The sequence below is a fragment of the Apis florea genome, unplaced genomic scaffold (assembly GCF_048593485.1).
Source record: "Apis florea isolate Af1SG1 unplaced genomic scaffold, ASM4859348v1 contig_3493_pilon, whole genome shotgun sequence".
Taxonomy (NCBI): domain Eukaryota; kingdom Metazoa; phylum Arthropoda; class Insecta; order Hymenoptera; family Apidae; genus Apis; species Apis florea.
In genome coordinates, this window is record NW_028256772.1 from 2,031,927 (window position 1) to 2,044,610 (window position 12,684).

At 26.0% G+C, this 12,684-nt stretch overlaps 2 protein-coding genes across 4 annotated transcripts; both read left to right on the forward strand.

Annotated features, from left to right (window-relative positions):
- The first annotated feature begins 287 nt into the window (after nucleotides 1–287).
- Nucleotides 288–3,652, forward strand: dup (chromatin licensing and DNA replication factor double parked). Its single transcript, XM_003693517.4, has 6 exons — nucleotides 288–1,291; nucleotides 1,367–1,619; nucleotides 1,705–2,041; nucleotides 2,144–2,326; nucleotides 2,399–2,646; nucleotides 2,723–3,652. The coding sequence occupies exons 1-6, from the start codon at nucleotides 510–512 to the stop codon at nucleotides 3,089–3,091; spliced, it is 2,172 nt and encodes a 723-aa protein (XP_003693565.1). The 5' UTR covers nucleotides 288–509; the 3' UTR covers nucleotides 3,092–3,652.
- Nucleotides 3,653–4,376: 724 nt separating this feature from the next.
- Nucleotides 4,377–6,599, forward strand: mRpL33 (mitochondrial ribosomal protein L33). Of its 3 annotated transcripts, XR_015293514.1 has the most exons (4): nucleotides 4,621–4,796; nucleotides 5,057–5,160; nucleotides 5,470–5,624; nucleotides 6,236–6,599. XR_015293514.1 is itself a non-coding variant. In XM_012486432.3 (3 exons), exons 1-3 carry the CDS (start codon nucleotides 4,756–4,758, stop codon nucleotides 5,281–5,283), a joined length of 195 nt encoding a protein of 64 aa, XP_012341886.1. In that variant the 5' UTR covers nucleotides 4,377–4,755; the 3' UTR covers nucleotides 5,284–5,402. The 3 variants fall into 3 exon arrangements, 2 of the variants coding, with proteins under 2 accessions (XP_012341886.1, XP_086769042.1); XM_012486432.3 differs by lacking the exons at nucleotides 5,470–5,624; nucleotides 6,236–6,599 and adding an exon at nucleotides 5,234–5,402 and having other exon boundaries at nucleotides 4,377–4,796; XM_086912916.1 differs by lacking the exon at nucleotides 6,236–6,599 and having other exon boundaries at nucleotides 5,470–5,877.
- The last annotated feature ends 6,085 nt before the right edge of the window (nucleotides 6,600–12,684 follow it).

The window sequence follows — 12,684 nt, forward strand, 5'->3', positions numbered from 1 at the left end:
GGTACTATTTTCATTAAATAAAAATTAATAAATTATTTTAAAATAATATTTAATAATAATTAATAATTTAAAAATATTAATTATGTTGTAAATTTTAAAATAATTAAAATTTTTTTTATAATTTTATAATTTATATTTATGATATGTGATGATTATTTTTGGCATTCTAGTAATTTTTATAAAATTTACAATAATATATTTCAATACACGTAGTTATTAAAATTTTAATTTGTATATAAATATATAAATTATAAATAAACAAAATTATAATTAAATATATATATATTAGTATATATGTAAACTGAAAGTAATATTTAAATTCCACATGCTAGTCATCCATTTTTTCTGATTTAGCGCGTAAACTGGTAAAAGAGGCGGGATTTTACACAGTATTGATATAGGTAACTGTTATGGCGATTTGAGACTTAATTGTAATTTATTAAAATTTTGAAAATCTTAACGGATTTTTTATATTACATACATATACATATATATTCGTATATAAAAAGATGTCCCAACCATCAGTAACGGCGTATTTTAATACGCGTAAACGACAAGCAACTGACGATTTGCGAAGCAAGGCAAAGGTTTTGCTTCTTGATCAAGAACAATCGAAATTGGTGAATAATCAAAATCGGACATCAACAAATAAGGATAATTCCGAATTATCTGGAACATTAATTTCGATTCAAGAAGAAAAAGAAATGGGTACAAGCCCGAAGGTTATTTTCGTACCTGGAAAAGAATTGGTGAATAATCGTACTTTAAAATCAAATTCAGCTGTTCGGAATATTCAATTCGATTCTCCTAAATCAAACATTCAAAAAACTCTTAAACATAATGTTCGTACTCGAGTTACACGTTCACGAAAATTATCTGGTCAAGAAGGACAGATAGATATCAGAGAAAGTTTTCAAAAAATAGCAGAAGATTTAGATGAAAAAAAAGTGTTGTTTGAAAAAAAAGGTGCATTAAGTCCAAAAAAGAAATTTCCAGGAACATCTAAAATAGATGATGCTGCTAAAATTTCATCTACAAATATTTTAAACGATCAATTATCAATTAATTTAACACCAAAAAAAGGTTCTAGTATGGATAATTTGGCAAAACAAGAGTTATCCCTTAATGAAATAAAAAATAAGATTAATAAGTCTTCTAGGCTTATGGAATTAAAAGCTTCTATTGCACGTTTCAAGAATTGCGAACAAAAATTAGAACAATTACATAAACAAAATGATATTAAACCGCAGATACAGAAGTTTGAAAAGATTCAACTTGAGATACCAATTAGGTAAGATATTTATGAAATCATGTTTTATGATTTAAATATCTTTTTTTTTTGTTATAATATTTGTGTTATTTATAGCCCACAGAAAGCTCATAAATCTCCAATCAAAACAATATTAAGTCCTTTGAAAAATAAACAATTAATGAATGCTAGTCCTCAACGCAGAATTTTATTTGAACCGAAAGACACACCTGCTAGCCCAGTGAAAAGTAGTCCAATTAAAACACCAGCTTATCAACAATATTTATCACTTGCTGAAAGTGGTACTCCTGCTTTACCATTGCCATACCATTATAGATTTTTGGCAGAGGCATTCAGATGTTTAGATACAGTAAATATTATTTTGTATATAAAAAATATATAAAAATATTTTTTGTAAATTTTTTACTATATATTATTTTTTATTAATTGTATAGATTTCTGCAATGCTGTTCAATCGTAAAGAAACAATAACTTTTAAAAAACTAAAACCTGCAATTCAAGAATTATTGCGTAAAAATTTCACATTAGAACATTTAGCACAAATCAAAACCATTTATCCAGATGCATATAATTATTGTCAGGAAAAACACCGTACATTTGGTTCAACATCCAAACAAGATAAATTTGAATTAATTCTTATACCTTTTGTTGAAGAAAAGGATGGAAGAAATACCCCAGATTCAGATGATGTTTTAAAAACAGCATCTGAAGCTAGTATGGGTCCACGAATATTACTTGAAAGACGAAGAAAGTTTTATAATATCTTACTTGGTATTGAATTTATTTTTTAAACAAATATTTTTGAAAATATTTTTATATTTATTTATTATTTAGCTTCATTTTATATTAATTTATCTTATTTTTTGATTGTAGATAAAGTAAAAGATGAACATGAAAAATTTTTACTTAGTTTGGAAACACCAATGCATGTACCAAAAGAAAAAATTGTTCGTTGGCATCCTGAATTTGATGTAGAAAGTTGTAAACCAATTGAACAAGCTGATTTACCTCAACCACCTCATGTTGAGAAAATTACAACTGCAAAAGATGTTCTTGGTAAGAATAGAAATAGAATATAAATCATGTATTTTGTATATTTTTAAATTTAATTTTTATGAATTTTCTTAGATAAAGCAAAGTCATTATTTAATTGCGGCACTCGCATGGAAAAGGCATTGCAACGATTAGCAGAAGCAAAAATGACATCAAAAACTCTTTCTTCAGAAAAGAATGAAGTAAACAATTCAACTCAAACAGAAGAGAATATGAGAAAGATTAATATTACTGTTGTGGATACTCCACCTATCACACCTACTGTACAAAACAATCATCTTAGTACAGCTCTTAAAGGCATACCAAAAGCTCTTCTTGAAAAAGTAAATATTTTCATCTTTGTTTCTCATTATATTATTTTATTTATATCTTAATAAAATAATTGTTATTATTTGTTAGGTTCGAGCTAAACAAGCTGCCAAAGCATTAGAAGCTATGACACGTACACCAAATGCTGAAAAAGAGGCTGTAATGTATTCAAGATTACCTGAATTAGTTAAAATTTTACGTAATATTTTTGTAGCTGAAAAAAAAGGGATTTTGACATTGGAATTTGTCATTACAAAATTAGAAAACTCATTTAGAGCAAAATTAACTCCTGCTGAATTGGAAGAACATGTACGTCTATTGTGTAAATTGTTACCCACATGGACTAGTATACATAATGTACGAAAAATAGATTATTTAAAATTACAAAAAGAAATCGATCTTGCGAAAATAGTAAAAAGATTAGAAATTATGGCTAATAATAAAGTAAAATCATCATGACATCTATTATAAAATGATTGATTTCATTCTTGCTTTAAATTATGATTTGTATCAATTGCATTAATTTATATATATATATTTTTTAATTATAACAATTTCGTTCCTATTTTGTAATATATTTGGTATAAATTAGAAAAAATTTTGTTTCAAGGAATAGTTTTGATTAAAAAAAAATAAATTTTTTTTTATTTGACAAATATATAATTTACAATAATAAACATAATAAATTATATTTTTATAAAAACAACAATTACAAACAAATTTATTACAGTACAGTTATAATATTATAAGTATTTACACTTTATTATTATTTTTTTATTTTAGAAATTAATTCACTAACTTATACATTGGTTATTATTAAATCATTACTAGAAATTTTCAGAAATATGCTTAAAATATTAATTACGTGTTGTAATCGAATATTAAGATATTGTAATATGAAACTGTTTAATTTCTTTTTCTTATATGAATATTACAATTTTATACATAAAATAAAAAATAATATTAAAATTGTAAATAGTACCACAGATGAGGTACAAAATAAACTTAATATTCAATTTATTTTTTTGTCCTATATCTTAAATATTAGAATCTTTTTATATTTTTATTATTGTAATATCATTGTTACTAATTTGATTCAGAATATTACTGCAGAGTAATGATTGGAATTACATTTGAATATAAAATTAAAAATAAAAAATAGAATGTCTATAAAATGGACATATAAATATATTGCATTATTTTATATAATTATATAACTATATAACTATATATTAAAATAAGTAATTGCAAACAAAAAACAAACTAATTGTTCTATATTTTTTATAATTTTTTTTATTACAAAAAGTTGCTTTTATTAAACGAGAACTAAATAAATTTTTATTTTGAAATTATTTTAAAAAAATATTTTTAAAAATTAAAAAAAATATTTATAATTTTTTTTATTTTATCAGATTTTTATTTATAATTTATTTTAAATGAAAATACACAATAAAAATAAAATCTGTTAATTTTTTTCGAAGTATAAACATATAAGATGTAATAAAAATTACCATATGAATTTAATATATATATATGTATATATTTTTTTTAATAAAATGAAATCTAATCAATGAAACAAATAAAATTTACCGAAAATTATTTTTAAAATCATATTTAATTTGACAAAAATTTTGTAAAAGTTTTTTTTATGTAAAAACAATATTTGCAAGAAAAATTTTGCTGATTTGAAAGATTAAATTAATTATAATTTTTATCTACTGTAATAGCGCTGTTATCTAATTCTATTCTAAATCGATAACATCGTACTTGATGACTTGAGAAAAGTAAAAAGAGTTACATAGCTTCCAAATTATATGATATGAAAATACATTTATAATTTATATTGAATAATAGGTTTATTCGTTATATTTAATTTGTGGTATTCATAGTATGTCATTTAATATTAATAAAAAATGTATTATCTATAAAAAAAGAATATTTTATTTATCTACATTTGATAAATGTAGATAATGTTTTTCTAATTAATCAATAGATGGTATAATCGATAAACTAAATTTTAGACATATTCTAACCTTTATTATTAAGTTGAGTTATACTTACAGAAGTTTTTCTGTGATATAAAAAAAAATTATACATATACGTATATATAAATATTTAAAATCATGTTTTTAACCAATATTTTATTAAAAAAACATAAAAGCAAGTGAGTATGAATTAATTAATATATAATTTAATTTTAAAAATAAAAGTAAGGTTAGTTTGTATATAATAAATATTTATATCAATATTAACGTAACAATTTAATTTCAAAAACAAGCAATTCATTGTAAAAAGTGTTTTTTTCTGTATATATATATATATATATATATATATATATATATATATATAAAATCATATATCTATGTTTATTCAATAATTGTATTATAAAATATAATAATATTATAATATACATTTAATTTTCAGACAAATTTTAGTATTAGTAGAAAGTATAGCAAGTGGTCACAAACTTGTAAGAATTCGAGACAGAGTGGCTGATAAATTGGAAGAAGTATATTTTGATCCTTATGGTAAGTTTATTTTGAAAATTTATAATTATGAATTTATTTTATCATATTAGTTTCATGAAATTACATGTTTTAGTTCAAGCTAAAGTACTCTATCGAGAAATGAAGAAACTTAAAAGTTTATAAATGTTAATTTAATAGATAATTTCATATATATATATAAAATAATTTATTTAATAACGAAATTGTATAAATATTGTAATAAAATAATATTAAAATAATAAAAAATATAATTAATATATTAATTTGTTTGAATTAATTTTTAATAAAAATAAGATCCTTTGATAAGAATAAAAATAACATCTTTTACAGAATCAAGAAAGACAAGTAGATGTTATCGTAAATGGTTTTAATAGCGACGTATATCAGACATTTTGCCTGAATTACTTATCTAGTGTGCATATCGAAAAAAGTAAGAGAGATTGGAAGAGAAAAGGAAAATGGAGGACCTTGAAATCGAGATTGGGGTAGGTTTCCTTTGATCCTTAACAAGGAACGCAAAGTTGTATTATTTCCACCTGGATTTCAAACGGTTGAAATTCACGAGGCGTGAAACACGGTACTATTCTCTTTCTCTGTTTCACCCTTCTAAATTTTATTCTTCTTTCATTGTTCTTTTTTGTTCGTTACTATTTTTCGACAGTGTGGAAATATTGTGATATTACTTACTGATGTTGTTGAATTTAATTTTTTTTGACAAATTATTGTAGTTGATAAAACAATGGTTGTAGTCTTTATCTTTTATGATTGTACATATGGTAACTCCTGACATCTACATTTTTTACCTTAAGCAATCTTGCTAAATTTTATCTTTATTTAAAAATTTTTCTATTTATCAAATATTTTTTTTAGCATGTAATATTTTTCTTCTTTAAAAATATTAAAATAAAATAATTTTTTCTGATATATAAATAACATTTTAAGAATGATCACTTTAAAATTTAAAGTTGATTTTATCAAATATTAGAAATATTTATTTGTATTTGTAATTTTTTGTAACATATATATATAATGTAAATCAATTAGCAATTAAAATATTCTATATTTTTCATTCTTATGAAAAAATAACAAATTATAGGATAAGAAAATTAATTTTCGAATTAAACGGAGAAAATCTCGAAACAAATAAACCTTCGTTAAGAAGCATATTTTTCTGGCACAATGAATTTCGAAGCGGTATGCAACAGCGAAATTGTTAAAACGTCTGTTGTTTATGCTTGACTCGGCAGAACAGCCGGTAAAGGAGGAAACAGTACGCAACAGAAAGCGAGTCGGAAAGATGGAGTGAAGCATGAGCAGAAAGAAGAAAGGGCGAGAAAAGCAAAACAGAAACGAAAAGAAAAAGGGAGAAAAAGAGAGAGAGAGAGAAAGAGAGAGAGAAAGAGGCTCGTCTGGGCCTTGGCGCGTTTCAGTTGCCTCGCGTTCGAGGGCGTTTTTCGCCCGTGAGTTGTTCTTTGCTTATTACAGTGTGTGCACTGGGCTCGAGCTCGCTAAAGTGGTTTGCTGCTAATTAACTGCGTTATTTTTACAACTCTCTTGCTCCCATCCACCTCCCACGTCTCTTTCCGCCCCCTTTCCCTTTTTCCTTCCCCTAACTGTTCTCCCACATTTGCAATGGGGTTCAATAATTCTGTGGCCGCAACGCCCTCTCTCTCTCTCTCTCTCTCACTCTTATTCTCTCATTTTGTTTTCACGTTTCTTATAATGCATTTTTTCATCTGTATGCTTCTGATTTTACTATGATGAAATATCATTATATTCGTTATCTATTGTTAAAAAAATTATTGGTATATTTAATATATTTGTTGAATATATTAATTAAAAACAAATTAAATAAATTTAATGTTACAGAATTAAAAAATCATATATTGCTTATTTTTATGGTTTTACGGTTATATGAATGTGAATAGAAAGTACACGAGGATTTGGGAATGGTTCTTTCCTCGGACTTTTTTTGCTCACACTTATTACTACCTTAGTACTTGCGGCGGGTTAATTTTACCAGCATATTTTGTATGTTTATTTCGAGGATGCATTTGTAGGAAATTAACGAGAATATCGGAAGGTTTTTAAGTACTCTAGTTTGAAATGGTTTTCAAACGTGCAGCTACTTATCGTCATTTTGCAATATTATCAAAAAGCAAGTATCATTCACCGTTTAAAAAAGTGATTAAAAATGAATTAAAATGAAATACACTTACACTTACATTGATATTTTTTACAATTTCATTATTTTTTTTATTATTATCTGTGAATTTATTTTTTATTAAAAAATTTAATAAATTATATTAAATATAATATAGCAATGTCTAAAAAAAATAATAATTTCTGCATTATAAATTTATGAATTATAATAGCATTAATATAAAAATTTAGCCGAAAAGATTTTATTATTCTATAAACAAAAATAATCTTGAAAGGTATTTATTTTAAAATAAAATATTTTTTTTTTTATATAAAAACTATTCCATATATTGTTTAGAACATAATAAAAGTAAATAAAATAATATCGATGCTTTGATCATTACGTATGATAATAAAGTTGATATGTCATTTATAATCACAAGCACCAAGAAAACATTCGACCGTGTTTGAATCGAAATAATTTTAATTCCATAATATCGTGAACGAAACGACTATTGGTTACGATTGTCGGAGATGGTCGGAAGCAGAGAAGTCGAAGGTCGTTTGTATAGGTATCTCTCTGTCGACAGTCGTGGCACCCTTCTTTCCTCCGCCACGAAAAGGCCCTTGAAATAAATTGAAAATGGCTGATATCGCCCTGCTCTTGGATAAGTGATACCTACATCACCTACACGCACATCGGTTACCACAGATTTCCATGGGTATTCTTTCATATATTCAAAACAGCTATTCAAAAGCGGATCCAAGTCTTTTCGTATAGATGATCAATTAAAATCATGTTAAAACCTATTAATCGCATATTTCGAAGGAAAAAAATGAAAGATTGAATAAGAGGGACAATATTAATCGGATTTAATATTAAAGAATAATTATTAATCGAAAGTTTATGAAAAATAAATTCAATTCAATTCACTTGCGTTGCTTAATGCTCTATGTTTGACGTTCTGATGGTTATATTTATTACATATAAATATAATATATAAATATATATATATATATAAGTAACAATTTCAATAAATGAATATAATGAATATTTCATACAGAGTATAATTTTAATATAATTTATTCGATTAGTCATCATCTATATATATCTTGAAATCGAAACTAATTAGATATATATTTAGCTAGAATACTTTTTATGTTTAATATTATGAATCAGAAATATGAATATCAGCAGTGCTTCTATTAGGACAGATGGTCTATCTCATTATTCGGTGCAATCGAGCTCGTCGAAAATTTATGTACTCCCTCGTACTCCGCGATCGTAAAATCATTTCCAAAATTCACGATTTGCCCGATCGGGTAATTTTCAGGATGCACGCGTGTACTAAGCTCATTCACACGACCAAACATATACGTGTATGTAAACGATGACACACATATGCATACACGTACAAAAGTATTTAGCATCGAAAACGTTACGAGGCTAAACGCGAAACGCGAACTGACGTACGCTTTCGCGCGCACGCTCACGCAGTTACACACGCACGAAAAGAAGCATGTGCGAGGGCACATGAACGAGAAGGTGTATTGAATCGACGAGTATCATGCAGTTGACAGCTAGAGCTAATTGAATCTTGACTCTATCTATCTGTCGACTCGAGCTGAGACTCGACTGCCGGCGCCGCTCCGAATTGCATTTCCGTTCGACAGAATCGGTCGCGCTTGAGAATTCTATCTTCTCTCTTAATCTCTCTTTATTTTTTTAATATAGAAATTCAATGATTTTGAAACTGTAAAAAATCATTCAAATGTTATTTTTCTTTTTTAATTTTTGTTTTAATCTTACTTATTGAACTTTTTAAATAGATAATACAGCTATTATATTTATATAAGTTTAGAAGACTTATCAATAAATAATTAATAAATAATCGTTTAAAGTTGTAAATTTGAGTTAATTGCACATAATTATTATCTAACAAAATTTAATAGTTTTAATTCTTTTATATTTTGTTTCAATATTTTAGAATAAAAATAATTATTCACATAAATTTTTTTTTTTCTTATTAATATTTTCATTGATTCAAGTTGTTTTTCTTTTTCTTATTTATTGAAATAAAATATTGTAAAAAATTGTACAACTATTAATGATTCAAAATCTTTTTTATTAAAAAAGAAATTTTCTTTTCACCGTAGATAAAAGATTTCTGTGCATCAGGTCATTTAATTAATAACAGATCGATAAAAATTCTATAAAAATTTAATTAAAAAAAAGCAAAATATGGAACATTAAGACAGAACGTTCGTAGATAAAAAATATGCAAACATTTATTAATATATTTTTTATAACATTAATTGCAACTTTCTGTTATATTTTCGATAATTGATATTTTTATAATATATTTTTATAACTCAATATGTCAATTCGAAAAAAATTTAATCTTATCTTTTCTTTAAATAATTATGAAATAGATAAATGAATAGAATCCATATTACTTATTTACATACAATACAAACAAAATATATTTCTGAAAATATATGACGAAGTTAGATTGTAATTGTAACATAACATCTCGTTTAAAGAAACGATGTGGTAAACAACAAGAAGTTGAGGTTCGTAATACCGATAAAGGCACAAAACCTGGGAAAGGAGGATAGATAGGAAGGGGACTTTGTTCCCCGTCTAGGATTCTATAATCCGTACGATCTTTATCGTTAAATTCTGTACTCGTGGACCGATGCCTCGATTGCGCAATCAAGATGGCATCGAGAAAGGCATCTCTCGCCTTCGACTCAAACTACCAACAAGTATTTCAATATCCGCTCCAATATATTCCCATCGACCCTATAAACGTGTGTGCAGTTATATTGGATTCCCTTCCTCCTTCCTTCGATCTGCTTTCCTTATCGCTCTCACTTCTTCACTTTTTCCGCTCTCGCTTCCTTCCGTAGTACGTATATGTGCATGTGTGTTCGTGATCACAGACCAATTGGTTCTTCTCGTCGCCACGATCATACGCAATGTGGTGGCGTGTATATCTGTACATCTAAGGAAACCGCATTTAAACGCATTTGATAACCCTGTAAAAGATTCTTGATCTTAGCGGCTAGAGAATTGAATGGAACGATTGTTTTTTAGCAAGAAGAAACATGATACTAACAATTGTTATTATACTCTTTTTAATTTCTTTATTATTATTTTTATTATTATTAATTTCTTTATTCATTAGAACTAAGATTTTTAGATGGAAACGAGAGATTCATTATTTAAATGAAAGAATTTGAATGAGCTTGATAAAAATTGAAGAAAATTTTTATTTTATGTTTTCTGGGATATTTGGATTTCTTGGATAAAGTGTATGCTCTTTTCTAGTGATCTTTATATTAAACAATAAATTAAATGATAATAGAATTATCTATTAAAATTTTTTTATTAGAAAAAGATATATAAAACAATAATCAAGTAATTTTTTAGATAATTTTGGAATAATTCTTTTATAACTTTGATTTAAATTTAAAATAATCTGTTGTGATCTTAAATAATTTTGAAAGAACATAAAAATAAAATAATGTTCATTACGTAATTTATATTTTTTTTTATTCATTCTGAAGATATCTAGCAGAATTATATTCGATTAAAATAAAAACATCGGTTTAATATAATTCAAATATTCAAACGAACGCTTTTTTTTATTATAATGGGATAAAATTTAAACATAAAAAAATTCATATTCAAATTCATATTCATCTATCGCTTATATATATCTACTACATGATGAAAAGCGATCGGGATGATCACAAGAAATAATCTAGAAAATTCTTTTCAGATTAATTACTCAGTTTGAAGTTTTTAGATCATAAAGATATAGACCAGAAGATATGAAATAATTTACCGTGGAATTGTACGGTTCTGTTCACTACCACCTGGGTACACATCAAAATTGTGCATTTCCCCACCTTCCCATTACCTAGTTCTTTTCATCATTGCTACTGCTATCTCTGTCGTTTCTTTCATTCATCCTCTTTGTTACCATAATCTATATATGCGTACACAGATCGTCGCTTATTATACTAATATGTCCGTCGTGCGTTCATCGCAGTGCATCGCCATCAAAAGAGATTTTCTCATTCGAGTTTAATTGTTTGGCCCGATCCTGACCAAAGAAACGGAGTGATACGGTCGGGACTGGTTTTTCACCACGCTTCAAGCGCTGGTCCGCGATCAAACGGATCCCCTTTTTATCCGTGAATCTTTCTTTACGGTTCGCCGATTTTTTGGCCACTGAATTCTTCCCGGGTATTTAAATAAAACCACCGATGCTTCGTATAAATGCTCTAGTTAGATAGAAAATTCCTGGATCCCGGATAAAGAACTGTAAATAAAAGATAAATCTGTTAGTCTAACTTAATGAATATGAAACTTTTTGATGAACTTTTCTTGATTTTGGGAATTAATTATTGAAAATTAGGACTATTAATAAAATTAGAAATTTGCTCAAATTATTGCGATGCAAATAATTGTATACTTGATTTTTAAGATAATATAAGATAAGATAATAAAGATAATAAACAATTGTTTGAAAATTGAATTTTAATAGATAAATAAAATAGTATAAATGTTTCAAGAAAAAGATAATATTTTTATAAATAAATAGATATCTTATCCAATTTTAAGAATAAAGGAAAAATAAAAAATTTCTTATCGAATTAGCATTTAATCTATATGAGAAAAGAATAAAAAAAAGGAAGAAAGAAAGTGGTAACGGATAATAGAAAGTAGTGCCCGAAGCGTGGCTTTGCACGATTTGTGGTTATCGAACAGAATAGACGCGTTGTACTGGATCAACCATACAATGAATCCAATTGGTGAAAGGATTTTGCAATCGTACCCACCGTTTATACCAGGTATATTTGTAGGGGATACAGGTACGGTTTTAAGCATGGTTCCTTTTATAAGTACCATTATAAGTGCCATTTGAATATGTCTACACCGCTTTGTTCGCGAATTTCAAACTAGTCATTGTCCTCTCGTTATTGTTTGAAAGAAGAGATGACAACCGCTGTGGTTAACAAAATACAGCCTATTCTCCTCGAAACAATTATGTCTTTGATTTTTATAATATATTAATCATTTAATTTTTTACAAACATCTATTTCTTATACAGTTTAAATAACAGTCTACAAATATTTTATCTTAATAATGATTTTATGATTTTGATTTATCTAATTCAAGAATAAATTCACAGATAATTATTTAAAAACTTATCCTTATTGATTTCGAAATATGATGATGATTTCATTTACAAGATAAACGTTATATGAATAATTTTTTTATCTATGGATATAAGATATATTAGTTCATTCATTAAATATTGTATGCCAGTCGATTATATGTATAAAAATAGTTTATATAATATAAAAAATATCGTTGATGCACACTAA